Below are 16,027 nucleotides of genomic sequence, written 5' to 3' on the forward strand. Positions count from 1 at the left end.
AGTATTTATTTTTCAATTACATGTAAAGACAGCCTTCGACCTTCATTTTCATAATATTTTGAGTTCCAAATTTTACTCCCTTCCTTCCTCTTCCCTCCCAAGACAGGAAGCAATCGGATATAGGTTATGTACATACAATCATGTCAAATACATCTCCACATTAGTCATCCTGAAAACAAATTTTTTAAAAAGTGAAAATAATATGCCTCGATCCCCACCCAGCCTCCATAGTTCTTTCTCTAGATGTCGATTTCCCCTGACAAGTCTTTTGGAATTTGAAGAGGTCCTGAATGGTATGTTGGACAGAGAGAAACTGAAGAATCCATCCCTGAGGCAAGCAGGGAGAAGGCCCTGATAGCGAATAGTTTAGCTCCTTGGTCCCACCTCCCCAAGTTATGTCAAACCCCTGAGGTCCATCCTCTTTAGGGGTCTCAAGCAGCTTCACCTTGTCATGTCCTGTCAGAAATCCCAGTCATGTCCTGTCAGAAATCCCAGTCATGTCCCTGAGGTTAAATTTTCCCTCTAAAATCTACTTATGGCTATGCCATTCTCACTGCCCTCCTTTGGGTCAGGCTGCCATAGCACTCTGCCTCGTGGTGCCTTTCTCCTTACCCACACACCACGTGATCTCTCCTAACCCCACCGCTCCTCCTTATAGCTAACTACCTCTTCTGGGGTGCTACGTCCCTTTCAGGATTTAGCCTGCCAGCTAAGGGCATGCCCTAACCTCATGGGGGGGGGGTTTCTCCTGGTAAATGGTAAGTCCTACTCGAGAACCTGTCCTTTCTACCATTCATTATTAAAACCCCTTCCTATGCTCTCCCAACCGTATTTCATATTTACCACTCCCCGTGTCTATTGTATCCCATCTATTCCTCTAACTAAATCTACCCTTTGCCCCAGAGAAAGGCCTTTGTGCATTCTTCACATGAACAAACCCCCAACTTTCGGGATCTGCTATCATCTGGTGTCTACATCACAGCCACGTCGGAATTGTCTTGCATCACTGTATTGCCGAGGGGTCAAATCTATCATAGTTGACCATCACACAGTGTTGCTGTTTGGGTTGTTTGAGATGTTTGGGTTCTGCCCGGTGAGGGTTTTTTGGGGGTGGGAGTGACAAGGGAGGGAAGTAGTCAGTAGATGGGTAGATTAAATCTTAGTGAGAGAGTGGGGATAATAGTGGGGGCAATTTGTTGGAAAAGACAGGATGGAATCGAGGTAGCAATTCCTAATTAGAAAAAGTGACAGCTTCACAATGGCCATTCTCTTTGCCAAAAGGAAGGTTGATTTAGGGGAATAATTTACAGACAAAATAACAGATAAAATAGGTACAATGAGTGACAAATGTGAAAGTTGGGAGAGTGTACAGTTAGCAAGGGAAAAGATATATTTCCTAGGGGAACTCATAATTAACCACAAGAAAGGAAATGCTCGGTGAGGTGGGAGTAAGCCATTAGACTGGCAGGTTAGACTAGCCAGAGTGAGTTAGAGCAAGGAGAAAGGCACTATTAAAGAAAGGGAAAGCACTATGAGGGAGAGAGAGAGAAACAGATCTTTTTATGGGGGAAATGTAGCTTTGGGGGTTTGTCAGGGAGACCAGAGAGGTAAAGGTGGGAGATCGGAGGGAGGGTCAAAGAGAGAGGAAGGGCCAGGGAGCTTAAAAGTGGGGGAATCAAGGAGCCAGGTTGAATGTACCTGGCAGATCAGGTCTCCTGATATGCTAATCAGATTTGATGTGCTAATCAAATATCACAAAGGTTGTTTAAAGAGGCACTAAGGTCAGAGGGATGGCCAAAAGAGTTCCATCCTCACAGTCGCTCTATACCAACAGGATAGGCCTGAGAATTGGCCTGTTAATTGCCAAATCTGATAATTTCCAAATGGGCTTCTTCCTGATGAGGAAGAAAGTCAGTTCACGTCAGGATCATTTGTGCATGTGGATGGGTAAGGAGAAGGGCCAGGTCTTCATATGACCTTCATATGATTCAGGTGCGACCTCTTTTGATGTTTTATGTGGAGTTCGTTTTCATGTAGCCTATAGTTTTGTGATCCCCACAAAGATTCCCTTTCCCCTATGCTTACCCTGCCCTGCTTCTCCCAGGCATTCACCGTTGCTGGTCCCCAGGAATGTCCCATTTATCGCCTTCATCTTATGGCATTAGCTGCCTGCCCCTTGCAGTGTATCACTGTGTTCTTCTGGAACCACTCAAAGATGATTAGTTGAGGATAGATCTGAATCGCCATCTCTAGCTATATGAGTCAATCTATACTTTTGGTCCAAATGCCTTTAGGGTATAATACTTGTTTGTTGTGTTCTGGATTTTCTATAGTTTTTTTTTTTTTTTTTTTTTTTTTACTTATTCTCCCTCCATCTATATGATCTTGTGATTGGTTTATTTATCCGAGCTAAGCTTTTATTTCCCTTTGACCTTTTTGCCTTTCTCTGGAATTCCCAGTTGTTTGTCTGCTTCCCCTCCCTTATCCCCTGGCCAGTGGAATTTCCCTTCCTTGATTTCCTACTTTATTTTGGCACTTTCCTTCCATCCACTTTGGTGTAGACCCTCAAGGCTCCTCCTGTGAGAATGATTTTTACTGGAGTCTCTGGCCAGAGTAAACTTTCCTGGAGGGGAGGAAATGAACTCGGCTGAGTTTCCATCCTTTTTCTTGGGTAAGGAAGTTCATTCTTCTAAACAATTCTATACTGCCTACATCTTCTGAATTCTCTCTTCCATTTGCATCCCTTTCCTTTCCAGTGACTGAGCTGAATCAGCGTCTGATGACTCTTCTAGGAGGGCATAGGGTAGAAGGGGGATGCTTTGTGTATTTTTTTATTATTTCTATTTTTATTTATTTCTCAAGACAATAGTATCCAATCAAACCGTGACATGTGGTCCTGGCAATTTTTTTTTTTTTTTAAACAAGTGTCCTTTAAGCCTCTGGTATCTTTTTCCTTCCTTAACTCTTCCCTCTTCCTGCTGGCTAGATCAGACACCTCTCCCTCTGGATTCCTCTTACTGTTTTTGCAGTCTCAATGACATGAATCCTGAAATCAGCTTATTCTTTCCCCTTTTCAGGAAATGCTAGAATGCTTACCCTGGGAATTTAGTTTTCCAGACTTATTACCATAGTTAGGGCAACCATGATGTGGCTGGACTGCCTTCATTAAGATACATACCTAAGATGGGAACCCAGGCTTTTCCAGACTGCCTTTTGTTAGTATCTTCCAGACAGTCTCAATATCTCCATATACATCCTTGTTATTTTTTAAAGTTTCTTTTTTTTGTTATAGGTTTTTATTTACAAGTTACGTGCATGGGTAATTTTTCCACATTGACCTTTGCAAAATCTTCTGTTCCACATTTTCCCCTCCTTCCCCCTTCCCCCCTCTCCTAACTGGCAGATTAGTCCAATACATGTTAAATATGTAAAAATATATGTTAAATCCAGTATACGTCTACATATTTATACGATTATCTTGCTGCACAAGAAAAATCAGTACATCTTTGTTCTTGCCTTTATTTCCCCTCCTCTCTGGAGAAACTCCCAAGGTGATATTTCCTCTATAAAAGATGTCCGTGTGATGAAGATCTTTGCTAAGTCCTTTTCAGAACTAAGTCCTCTATGAGATACTCTCCCTCCTCATAGCATCTTCCCTTTAATGGCCTCTTTCTCCTATAGCTAACTTTGGGCAGTCTGCCAACCTTCCCTATGGATTTAACCTGCCAGTCGATGGTGTGTACTCAGGCCTCATGGCATATTCCTTCAACCACTCCTTCCCAACTCCTTTCCTTGGCAAAGCCATTGCTCTGGCAAATCTATTTCATCTCTACCACTCCCACTCCCTCTTTTAGCTCATTTTGTCCATAACCTTTCCTCCTACATGTATGTCCCTTTTGGCAAAGAGAATGGCATTTTGAATCGTGTATTTGTAAACTGTATTTTGAGCCCTCCTCATCAGGGCTCCAGCCCCAGTTTGGTCCCCGAGGTCTGTCACGAGCTAACAAGCCTTTGTTCTTGTTTTAAGTGAGCCTGTCAAGCTAGGAGAAAGCTGCAGTAATCCCCGGGCCCCACCCTAGGGGCTGCTGCCCAGTCTTGGAGCCCATCTGCTCACCCCTGTCCTTTCCTTCCCAACTCCACCTGCTTTCGCTGTAACTTTCTTAAGTTTGCTCTCAAATGCAGTACACGCAGGGTGTACCTGACCCCGGAGGCCGAAAGCACTCTAACGAACCCAGTTGGCTTTTCTCACAATGGAGAGGATCAGTGAGGGAATACCCCCTCCCCTCCCCATCTCGGCCATCACCCTGCCTAGAACTCCCTACCTGGATGTTCTGGCCCGAGACCCACCCCCACCCCCACCCCCACCCCCACATGTAGGTTTGTTCTATGGGAGACTATTATTGGCAAAAGGAGACCTTAAAACTGGCTCGGGGGTTGTAGAGGGGGTGTGGAACCCCCTCCCTGAGGTCCCGGAGGGGTAAGAGAGAACTTAGTGGAAAGGAAAAGGCGGGGGCAGAGAGAGGGGGGGGCAGGAAAGAAGTGGAAGGGATGCTTTGTGCCCCCTTCCCCCCTCTTTCCCCTCCCCAGTCGGCTATCACCCCTTCTCTGGTGCCCGAAATAAAGATGGCGCCACGTGCCAGGCGGAGGGCACGCTCAGGAGCGCGCGGGCCATTGTCATGTCGGGGCCCCGCCCCTCTTCTGACCTTCTGGGTTTCAGGGAGCTCCGAGGCGCGCGCCGGGGAGGCTCGAGCTCGCGGGCTCACAGGCGCGCGAGCACGCTCGCTCTCTCACTTACCCCATCCCTCGGCACGCCCCCTCTCACCCCGCCCCGCCCCTCCGCGGGCACACATTCCATCCTTCTCCCTCTCTTCCCCCCTTGTACACTTATACACACTTACACACGCACGCACCGTGCGCACCCGCCCCGCCTCTTTCCCCCGGCTCTCTTCAGCAGCCCCGGGACCCATCCTTCCTCCCGCCTCCGGCTCCCCCAAAGCTGCCGCTTCCTCCTCCTATTAGTCCTCCTCGCCGGCCTCCTCCTATTTCCCGCGCGGTCCCAGCCCTCTGGCCCTCCCCCTCCGTCCCCCCAGCCCGTGATTATCTGGCGCTTCGCAGTTGCTGTAGCGGAGCCCCAACCCCGAGTACGCTCGCTACCCACGGGAGCTTCCTCCGCCTCGTTTCCTCCGAGCTCGGGATGGGGCGCTTGCTGCTGCTGCTGCTGCTCGCCGGGGCGGCCCCCGGGGGCTCCCGGGCCTTCTACCTGCCCGGCTTGGCTCCGGTCAGCTTCTGTGAGGTGGGCAAAGAGATCTCCAACTGCAAGGTGAGCGCGACGGCTGCAGCCCAGACGGCACAGAGGGCACGGGTGGGGAGCACACGGAACTGGACGGCCCTGTGCGGGATGGGATCGTGGGGGACGGGACGGGACGGGACGGCATGGGACGGGACCTCTTGGCCCTGGACAGCGCCGCAGGTGATGGGATGGGACGGGATGGGAAGAGGTATGATTGGACGGCATCGTTATAGCTGAGCCGGGGACGGATGGGACCGCACTTCACGCAGTGGGTGGGCCAAGATGAACAGGAGAGCACCGCGCGGGATGGGACCCGACGGGGCTGTCCGGGACAGGGGCTCGGTGGCGGCTGGCGATCCCGGCCCGGGAAAACCCCTCCCCTTGAACCTGTTGGGAGAAATCCCGAGGTGTACTTGGCCTCCCCAGTCAAGATCTTGGAGCGTGTTCAGTGCTCATCCCTTCATCCTTTTCTCCCAGGCCCTCTCCCTTCCACACGCCTCCGCCCACCTCCCCCCATCTGTCCCTCCCGGAATTGCCTGTGCAAACAGTGACACTTCCCCCTGAGCCTCAGCTAGGAGATTTGTCCACCGATTCCCTTTTTCTTGCGCCCCCCTCCCGGTAACTCCCTGAAAGCCCCCCGCTCTTCCCAGTGCTACTGCAGCCTAGCTCCCGGGACCACTCCAGCCTCTCCTAGACGACAGAGTGATCTCTCTTCGTTAGTCCCTTTGCAAACGAGGAAACAATGATGGAAACTCCGAGCTGGCTCTCTATGTACTTCCAGAAGCATCGTCGATTATTTTTTGAGGGAATATCCCGCGGGGCCCATAGAGAGAGCATAAAGGGACGGCTGAAATCTGGAGCGATTTTTCCCTTCCGTTTCATTATTCCTAACATCAAAGAAACCTCTCTATTTGGAAAACCAGCCTTTTGAGCCATCCCGCTGTGGTATCACAAGGGGCACCTTGGAGAAAGTTGACATTCGGAGACCTCCTAGTTACATGTGGGCATCCCCCTGACTGCTCCCCCTTCTCCCCCCCCCCCCTTTTTTGGCTTCAACCTGTAACCCTGGGAAGCCTCTCCTGCCTGGAGACAGCTTAATGCAAGCTTGAGGGTTTTGCTTTGGGCACCTGACTGCTAATTTCTCCGGCTAGATGGGCCACATTTAAATTCGAGGTGCCCTCAGGAGGCTGTGCTGATTTCAGGTGACCCATGTGGCAGAAGTCTGAAATTCTAGTGGAGAGGGCTAGGCTTCCAGTGGCATCGCTGCCACTTACTGTTTGCCTGACGTGGGCCAAATCCTTTACCTCCGGGCTTCAGATTTATGCAGTGAGGGCCATGTGGCAGGCACAGTCCTAGGCACTGGGGTTACAAAGACAGGTGGCAGGCTCTGCCAGCAAGGAATTGACATTATATGAGGGGAAGGAAGGGGAGGGGTGGCTGTTTCAATATTTGTTGTCTCCTGAAGATACCTAGCACATACACATGTACGTAATATAAACACACATATGCGTGTGTTTGTACTGGAGAGCATGCACACACACACTGGAGATGCAAAGACAATACTGAAACACCGTGGAGGGGCAGTGTGTGTGTGTGTGTGTGTGTGTGTGTGTGTGTGTTGGTTATAGGAAATACTTTTTCTGGGTTCGTCGTCCTGCCCCATTGGTGCTGGCCGGGTGCCTAGGTAGCTTCTACCACTTCCAGGGTTCTCATCAGGAGTAAGGCTGTGGATGGCTAGCCTCTTGATATTAACTCATGGGTCCCTTAAAAATCACTTCTTAAATCACTTCAAAATCATTTCTTTAGGATTTAGTCAGCTGTGGGAGGAAAGGGCAGCTAGGCAGTAAAGTAGATAGAGGGCCTGGACTTAGGAAAAGCTGAGCTGAAGAAAGAAATCCAGCCCCAGACATTCACTAGCTGTGTGATCTGGGCAGCTCACCTCACCTAGTCTGCCTCAGTGTTCTCATCTGTAAAATGAACTGGAGAAGAAAATGGCAAACCACCCCAGTATCTCTGCCAAGAAAATTGCAAATGGAGTCCTGTTCACGGTTGAACAGATAGCACAGTGAGAGCAACAGTTATACTCCTACAGCATGGAGTGAGGGGAAGGAGAGGAGACACTCAAGTCAACATTTATCAAGCACTTAATTATGTGGGCATTATATTAAGCTCTGGAAGGACAAATATAAGCAGAAAGGCTATGTTTGCCCGAAAGGAGGTTATATTCTGATGGGGGAAGACCACAGATGAAAGAGACCTGAAAAGCAGTTTGGGGGGTGTGTGTGTGGAGAAGTTGGGGAAATTGAGTCCAGGGAGGAGGGAATGAGTAAGCACTTAGTAAGGACCGAGTTCTGGGAGAAGCCCACCAGTTGGAATTGAGAGGGCCACTGGTGCTGGAAAATCTTCCCCAAGTGGGAGGGCCCAAGGCACATCCCCAAGGCTGTGGAGGTGTGGGAGAGGGGGGCCACCAGAGTGCTGGTGAAACTGGGAGAGAAGTGAAGGAAATTAGCAGTATTAAAGAGGCATATGGGTAGGGAAACCATATGGCTGAGGCAGCTGCAGGGCTTTAGTATCTCTTTTTTTCTCCAGAGAGTCCTTAAAAATTTTGTAGCTTGGCGTGGGTGATGGCAGACCACTTTGCTGTGGAGCAGGGCTAGCTCCTCATACAGCACGGCTCTTATCTCAGCGGGTCATTCCATAGCCAGGCTGGGGCAGGGCTGGATGCTGCTGCTGGCCACTAACATCCCTGGGCTTTCTCTCTAATGAGCTGTACTGGCTCTGCACTGGGAACATGAGAGTACTCCTATGCTTCAATTTTTTTTTTCTGGTTATAATGTACAGTAATTTAAAAAATTCCCTTTAAAAATTGTTTTCTTTTTTCTAGTTATACATGCACATTAATTTTTTATTCTTTTAAAGAAAATGTTTTTTTTCTGGTTATACATGTACATTTTTAAAAATTATTTTTTGAAATTTGTTTTCTTTTTTCTGGTTATACATGTACATTGATTTTTAAAAATTTCTTTTTAAAAATTGTTTTCTTTTTTCTGGTTATACATGTATATTGATTTTTTTATTTCTTTTTAAAAATTGCTTTCTTTTTTTCTGGTTATACATTGCATTAATTTTTTATTCTTTTTTTAAAAATTGTTTTCTTTTTTCTGGTTATACATGCACATCCACTTTTAAAATTCCTTTTTAAAAGCTGTTTTCTTTTTTCTGGTTATACATGTATATCTATTTTTTTAAATTCCTTTTTAAAAGCTGTTTTCTTTTTTTCTGGTTATACAGAAAATTTTTTCTACTCCTTTTTCAAATTGTTTTTTTTTTCTGTTACATGTACATTAATTTTTTATTATTTTTTTAAATTTTTTTTTTTCTGGTTATACATGTACATTGATTTTTTTTTTAAATTCCTTTTTAAAAGCTGTTTTCTTTTTTCTGGCTATACATGTACATTAATTTTTTTTACTCCTTTTTCAAATTGTTGTTTTTTCTGTTATATGTACATTAATTTTTTATTTTTTAAAATTTGTTTTCTTTTTTCTGGTTATAAATGGACATTAATTTTTTTATTCCTTTTTAAAAATTGTTTTCTTTTTTCCTGGTTATGCACATGCATTAATTTTTTTTAATACAGATTTCTTTGTGAATCATGTTGGGAGAGACTCCTTTGCTTTTTAAGTAAGGTCCATGATACTTATCCTCAATTTAGGAGAAAACTTTATTCTTTGACCCCCTGAAGCTGAAGGTGTCTAGCTTCTCCTGTTCCTCTATTTTTTCCCTAGGTCCGAGCTAGATCCCTCATTCAGGGACTTCCTCTTGGTTTAATTTGCTCAATCCTGATGTAGCCAGTGGGATTTCTCTCGGGCTGCTTTTTGGATCGTGAGACAAAGGTAGCAATGAAGTCTGTACCTTAGAGGCAAGTTTATTGTCTTGCTAGCCACTTGGCTTTGATGGAGCCATTCGCACTTCTGGGCCCTTTGTTAGCGGGGGAATACTTATTTTGCTTTTGAAATAGCAAATTTGAAATATTCCCCTTTATATAGACGGTACTCTCCCATACTCAAATTTGGCCAAAATCCGAATTGGGGTACAGCTTTGCGTATAGAAAGAAACTTCTTTGGGGGCTGGGGGGAGAGGACTAGGAGGCAGTTTGGGGGACTAAGGCCAAAGATGGAGAGGTGATCCCCTTTCCTACTCATTAGCCAACATTTAGTGGATGCTTTCTAAAGGTCACAGACCTTACCTCCACACTGATAAAAGTTGAAAGCAAAACCGAGAGCTCTACTAGTATGTCTTCTATCTCCTTACCTTTGTTGGGAGCTGTCCCCCTGCCAGAAATGCACTCCACCCTCACCTCGGATTTAGAATCTTTCCCCTGGGCTTTAGTGAAACATTTGAATTATGGTTGCCTGGATCTCAGATGAAAAGTAAGTGCCGGGAGTTCAGAAGCTGTCGGGGTCCCTCTCACCTCCTCCCAGATGCCGAGTACATTCCTCTGGGCCTGGAGAGTTTTTTCCTTGGCCAGAAATCAAAATAAAGCGGTTGTTGAATGATGGGGAAAAGACCACCTGGGGGGGCAGCCATCAGAAAAAGCAATATTCGAGCTGATCTTGGAAGGAAGCTAGGGATTGAGTGGAGTGAGGAGGAAGGGAATTCTGGGCAAAGCGATGTTTTGTTCAAAAGTAGAGAGATGAAGGGGGGATGTCATGTGAGGGACAGCAAGTAGGTGCAGTTTATTTGGATCCTAGAGTGCTTGAAGGGAAGTAACATCTAATGAGTCTGAGACAATAGGCTGGAGCCAGATCGTGAAGAGCTTTGGAGTTTGACTGGGAGACTAAGCAATAGAGAGCCAAGGGAGATGTGTTAGTGGCCCACTTGGGACCTTATAAGGGGATCAGACTTTTGAAGGTTCTGCTTGTGAAAAGGTAAAAAAAAAAAGATTATCTAAGACCCTTTTGTTCACCTGTTCCCAGGGCTCACAGGAGAGCCCGGCACATAGTCCGGTGAGCAGATGAGAGTTTTGTCTGAAGTTAAAATCCAGCTTGGGGCGTTAAGGTTCCTGCTGGTCCTCAGTGTGGGCTCTTGGCCCTTTCTGAAAATACACAGCCATTCCCTAGGTCAGGATGATGTTGTTATTGTTCAGCCATCCAGTAGGGTCCATCTCGTGGGTTTTTTGGGCAAAGATAATGATTTGCCATTTCCTTCTCCAGCTCATTTTACAGATGAAGAAACTGAGGCAGGGCAGCTAAATGGCCCAGTGGATAGAGCACCAGCCCTGAAGCCAGGAGGACCCGAATTCAAATTTGACCTCAGACACTTTACATGTCCTAGCTGTGGGACCTTGAGCAAGTCACTTAACCCCAGTTTCCTCACAAATCCCCAAAGCATAACAGGAAATTGAGGCAAATGGAAAGTGGCTTGCTTGGGGTCCCAGAGCTGGTAATGCCTGAGGTGGAATTTCAGTTGGGTTCTTCCTGATTCCAGGCCCAGCACTCTAGCCTGGGGCAGCGACATGGGGACAGCTATGTGGCCCCCACGGAGCCACTCTGGGCAAGAATGTAGCTGAGCCGGGGCCCCCATGGAGCTGCCCCAGGCCAGAATGTAACCAAGCTGGGGGGAAGCTGAGGAGGTCCTGTGCCAGTTGAACAAACCCAGGGAACATAGTGTAGCAGCTTTCCCAGCAGGGAGCAGTGCATCTCAAGAAGCTGGTGATGGTAAGCGCCTTGGCCGCCTGTTCTCTCTGTGTGTGTTGGGGGGGGGGGGGGACATCTTTCAGCGTTTGTTCTTCCCACTGTTTTTACTTATTTATTTTATTAATAATTTTTAATTTTCAAAATCTAGGCAAAGGTAGTTTTTAACATTCACCCTTGCAAAACCTCCCACCGGGTTTTGGTAGCAGAATACATTCTAGATTTATGGAGAGGACGGCTCGTCACTGCTATTAATGCTGTGCCATTTTAATAAATGCTTTTGCTTTGAGCTGAGTCAAATAGGTGCTTATTAAAAGTGAATCAATTACTGGGGGCTCGATGGCTACAGTTTGAGCACTAAGACCCCACAGAGTCCTTGTGACTGAGTTTCAAAGTACTCCAGAAGGGACATTTCCCCAAAGCTTCATCACACTGAATGGTATCCAATATTTACCTCTTTTTTGTTGTTTTGTTTTTTTGCTGAAGCAATTGGGGTTAAGTGATTTGCCCAGGGTCCCACAGCTAGGAGGTGTTAAGTGTCTGAGGTCCGATTTGAGGTCAGGTCCTCATGATTCAGGGCTGGTGCTCTATCCACGGCACCACCTACGCTGCCCCCAATATATTTTTTCTTTTTCCTTTTTTTTTATTATAGTTTTTTATTTACAAGATATATGCCTGGGTAATTTTTCAGCATTGACGGTTGCAAATCCTTTTGTTCCAACTTTTTCTCTCCTTTCCCCCACCCCTTCCTCCAGATCTGCCCCCAATATTTACCTCTTTTCAGTCCAGCATATTTTTATACAAAACTCTGCTCATGAGGATGTGCCATAGACTCCGACGTGGGCTACTGTGGCCTCCCGCAGATGCCTCCCGTAGAACCCAACCATCACAGGCAGGCTGCAGAGTCTAACTAAGGAGGAACTTCCAGCAACAGCAGTTAAAGGTGTGGGAGACAAGAGTGGGAAGAAGAGGAGGGAGGCTGATCTCAGGGGGCCAGGTGAGGATGGAGCTGGCCAGCCTTTCGGCACCAGGAGGAAGGGAGAAAAGACCCTGGAGTATTAAGTGGACCCTCTTGAGTATGTCTGTGGGAGACAGAGTGAGAGAAGCTGAGGCTGGGCAGCCGTTCCCCCCCCTCCATAGGTGTTTTATCTTTGTCACTACAGTATCGATGGGTTTTGTTCTGTTATCACAAGCTGCTCCCGGGCCATTTTCTTCATTTTGTCACCTCCACAATACCTGTTACAAGACTGAGCGCCGGACTGCCACAGTGCGGGAACTAGCAGGAAGCCGGTGCCGAAGGGCAGCCCCTGCCTACTCTCTGCCACCTAGCTGGGGGCTGAAGAGAAGCTTTCCTCAGTTTACCTTTTGGGTTATATCATAGCTTCTTCAGCTCTAAAATAGTGATTTAGTCTAAATGGTCACCGGGATTCCTACTAGCTCTGCCATGTAGCGATTCTATATTGATGAACTGGAGAGGGAGCTGAGTGATATGCTGGGTAGAGTGCTGGGCTTGGAGTCTCTGAGACATTTACTGGCTGTTTTCACCTGGGCAAGTCATTTTGCCTCTAACTACCTTAGTTTCCTCATTTGTAAAATGGGGAAAATAATAGCACCTCCCTCCCAGAGTTGTTGTGAAGATCAGCTGAGAGAATTGTGAAGCCCCGAGCCCAGTGTCTGGCACATAGAAAGCCCTGCATACATGTTAGCCATTACCTATTATTATTATTATTATTATTAAATTCTGCCTTAGACACGCGCTAGCTGTTTAATCCCGGGCAGGGCACTTGGCCTTTCTGAGACTCGGCTTCTTCATCTGTAAGATGAGGGGGCCAGAGCGCACGGCTCAGCACGTATGAGGCTGCACTGTTCTGTGGTTCTTGGTAGCACACTCACGTACGTGAAGCCAGTGGGCCGGAGCCCCTCGCACGGTGACATTGCTTTGTTTTTGCCTCTCTCTCCCCTCGTCCCCAGTCGTACGTTAGATTGTGACTGTCCTCTTAGCTCGGGAGCCAGGTGAGTCCGGCCTGACCCTCTCTGTATATTCTACCCCGAAGACTGGATTTTCAGTCTCTTTAGATTGTGGAGCAAGGAGGAGAAGGCTGCGAGGCAACCATTTCAGTGCTAACTAGAGGGATGCATCTGCTGTCTCTGCCGTTTATAAATTAGAGTTTGGCCGATTGTAATTCACAACGAAGTCCCTTATTGCTCATCTTTCCCTAAACGGTGTTCAATGGCCATAGTGTGCTGTTTCTAATTTCATAAATCAATACATTTATTGTATTTTTTCTTTTTAAAAAATTATTTTTTTTAATGAATCACATTGGGAGAGAAAAATCAGAGAAAAAGGGAGAAAACACGGGAGAGGGAAAAAAAGCAGGGAAAAAAGAAGTGATCATAGCATGTGTTGATTTACATTTTGACTGTATTTTTATTTAAAGACCCATGGCTCTTTTGCCTTCCTGTGGTATCAATGAGGAGGTTTCTCTCCAGTGAGTGAAGGTTTGTCTTGTTATTTTATCAGCGCAGATGTGTGCTGGGCTTTCCTTTCCGAAAGGCATGTGCCGCTGTGCAGATGCTTAAAGCCGGTGACTTAGGGGGCCATTTCTTTGGGTCAGAAGAAGAGCCCCCGCTTTACAAAATAATTTCTTGCCGCGTTCTTTTGCAAATAGACAGCTTTCCAGGTGCGTGAAAAATAGAACGCCTTCTGCTTCAGTTTTGTAAGGGAAACAGATATCTGCTTTTTAGTCACGGTGCCCCTTCCCTCTTCACTTAGCTAAACATAGCTACCTGTTCCTTCTGTGCAGGGCTCTGAGCGGTTTTATGTTAAAACGATAGAAAGATTGTGGGGCAAGGGAGGAGTGATGGGAGGCAGCCATTTCAATGGTAACTAGGGGGATGCATCTGCTGTCTCTGCTGCTTATAAATTATAAATTAGTTTATAAATTAGCTTCTACTAGGCGAGGAGAGCATTTCTGTTGTTTCACAGAATGAGCCGATCCCTCTGTTCTCTACCTTTCTGAGGCTCTGTTCCATAGACTAAGAGCCTCCCCTAGTGCCTCATCGAGATGTGGAGGTGATCTGACTTCCTCGGCTCTTCCAAAGGGGAGTATGAGATGTGGCCACGAGGGTCTCTGATGTGATCGGAGTGCCCAGGTCTGGACCCCCGTACGGTTGGCGGCCGAGAACGAGGACGGCCGAGGACGGGAGCCCGTGGCTGGTGTGGCCGTAGCTGTTCTATGAGACAGTCTGAACTTGTTCGGGAGCTCGTGTTCTATGGGCAGGGAGGGAATCTATTCCCTTGCTCAGGAATCTATTTATTTTTACTTTAGACAGAGACAAATTTATTTTTACTTTATTCAGTTTATTTTACTTTACTTTACTTACCTCCAGAGCCATGGAATCTAATCCTCATCTGAATAGGGTAATAATAATAATAATAGTATTTCTGTAGCAACTTAAGGTTGTGGGGTAGGTGCCTATGTTATCTCCGTTTTACAGATGGGGAAACTGAGGCTCAAGGACTAAGGGATTTGCCCAGGGTCACACAACTAATAAATGTTTGAATGGGGCTTAGAACGTGGGTCTCCCTGACCCTTAAGTCCAGTACTCTCTCCAGTAGGCCAGAGGTATCAGATCTCTGACCCTAGGGTCACACGCAGATAGGACATTATCAATCTGCCTTGGATGATGTAACAGGGAAATAGTTAACAAAATAAAGAAAAAATATAGGAGGACATAGGTAATGTTACTTTTTGAAACTAAATCAGTATGCAGCCTGTGGGAGATCTTTAGACAGTTGTATATATACAGTTGTTGGGGTTTTTTTGGGGGGATGGAGTGACTTGCCCAGGGTCACACTGCAAGTGTTAAGTGTCTTCAGACCAGATTTGAACTTGGGTCTTCCTGACTCCAGGGCCAGTGCTCCAGCCACTCTTCCACCTCCCTGTCTCCTTATGTATAGTTTAATGGCCTCCACTTGTGTTTGTTGTGGACTCCATTGTTCTAGGCCATGCTGTCTCAGCAGTAACATCTCAGAGGGGGGCTTCAGTTAGTCTCTGCTTGAAGACCCTTTGGGACAGTTTGAATTGGCAGGAAGTTTTCCTCATATCGGACTGAAATTCACCTCTTTGAAAACCTCTGGTTCCTGGTTTTGCCCTTAGGAGCCAATGAATGCCTCTTCCCTGTGGCTGCCCTGGGGACGCTTTAAGACAGCTCTTCTGTTCTTCCCTCCCCCGCCCCTTAAGCCTCAACATCCTCATCTGTAAAATGAGCCGGAGAGATTAGGACTTGACTGTTATCACATGTAAATTGTGGTGTTGAGCGTCTAGCTCCCGGTTTTTTCTGGTGCACCAGCACCGTAGTCCTTGGTCACCATCCCAAGAGGCTTGGCTAGCTGTCTTCTTAACCCCCGGAGTAGGTTAGAAGGCACATAGGGAGTGGAAGGGCTAGGGTAGGGAGGGCAGGGGAAGGCTGGAATCAGTCACCATGACAGCAGCATGAAATTATGGCCAGCAGCAAGAGAAACTTGACAAGTGGCCATAGCTTACAGAAGGTATGGCTCTCGGGGGCTATTTAATGTAAGAACAAATAAGCCCACGGATCACACCGGCTTATGAAACAAACGTGTGTGTGCACACACAAGCCTTACTCCGTGGTAATTGGGCTTCGGCAGGCTAGTTTTGAGTCACAACGAAACTTCCAGGTTTTTTGTTCTGAAATAAATGCCAAGCAGAGGGGAAAGTGGAAAGCTAGCTGTCTGAGAAAGGTAACGTGGACCGGTGGCTAACTAAGCGGAGAGAGGACAGAGATTTCAACCTGAACTCCCTGATCCTTTCCCAATGGATGAACGACCCTCCCGTCACTTAGCCTCCGAGGGTCCTTGGCGACTCTTTGTAATATTTGGACGTTGCAGAGACATCCGGCGATCTCCTTCGGTCGGGGAAGCCTCCCCATCCGGAAGACCCTTTATCAGTGAAATGCCAGGTCCATCCCCAGCCCTACGAGTCCAGATGACTAAAATTGGGCCGTGGTATGTTGCTCC

At 47.0% G+C, this 16,027-nt stretch overlaps 1 protein-coding gene across 1 annotated transcript in view; it reads left to right on the forward strand.

The window, feature by feature from the left end:
* Nucleotides 1-4,250: 4,250 nt before the first annotated feature.
* Nucleotides 4,251-16,027, forward strand: part of LOC100919810 (transmembrane 9 superfamily member 2) — a 91,131-nt gene continuing 79,354 nt past the window's right edge. The window contains exons 1-2 of the mRNA XM_031945061.1: nt 4,251-4,373; nt 4,718-5,320. Coding sequence (XP_031800921.1) covers nt 4,251-4,373; nt 4,718-5,320 — 726 coding nt within the window. The remainder of the gene's footprint in view (nt 4,374-4,717; nt 5,321-16,027) is intronic.

The sequence above is a fragment of the Sarcophilus harrisii genome, chromosome X, assembly GCF_902635505.1.
Source record: "Sarcophilus harrisii chromosome X, mSarHar1.11, whole genome shotgun sequence".
Taxonomy (NCBI): domain Eukaryota; kingdom Metazoa; phylum Chordata; class Mammalia; order Dasyuromorphia; family Dasyuridae; genus Sarcophilus; species Sarcophilus harrisii.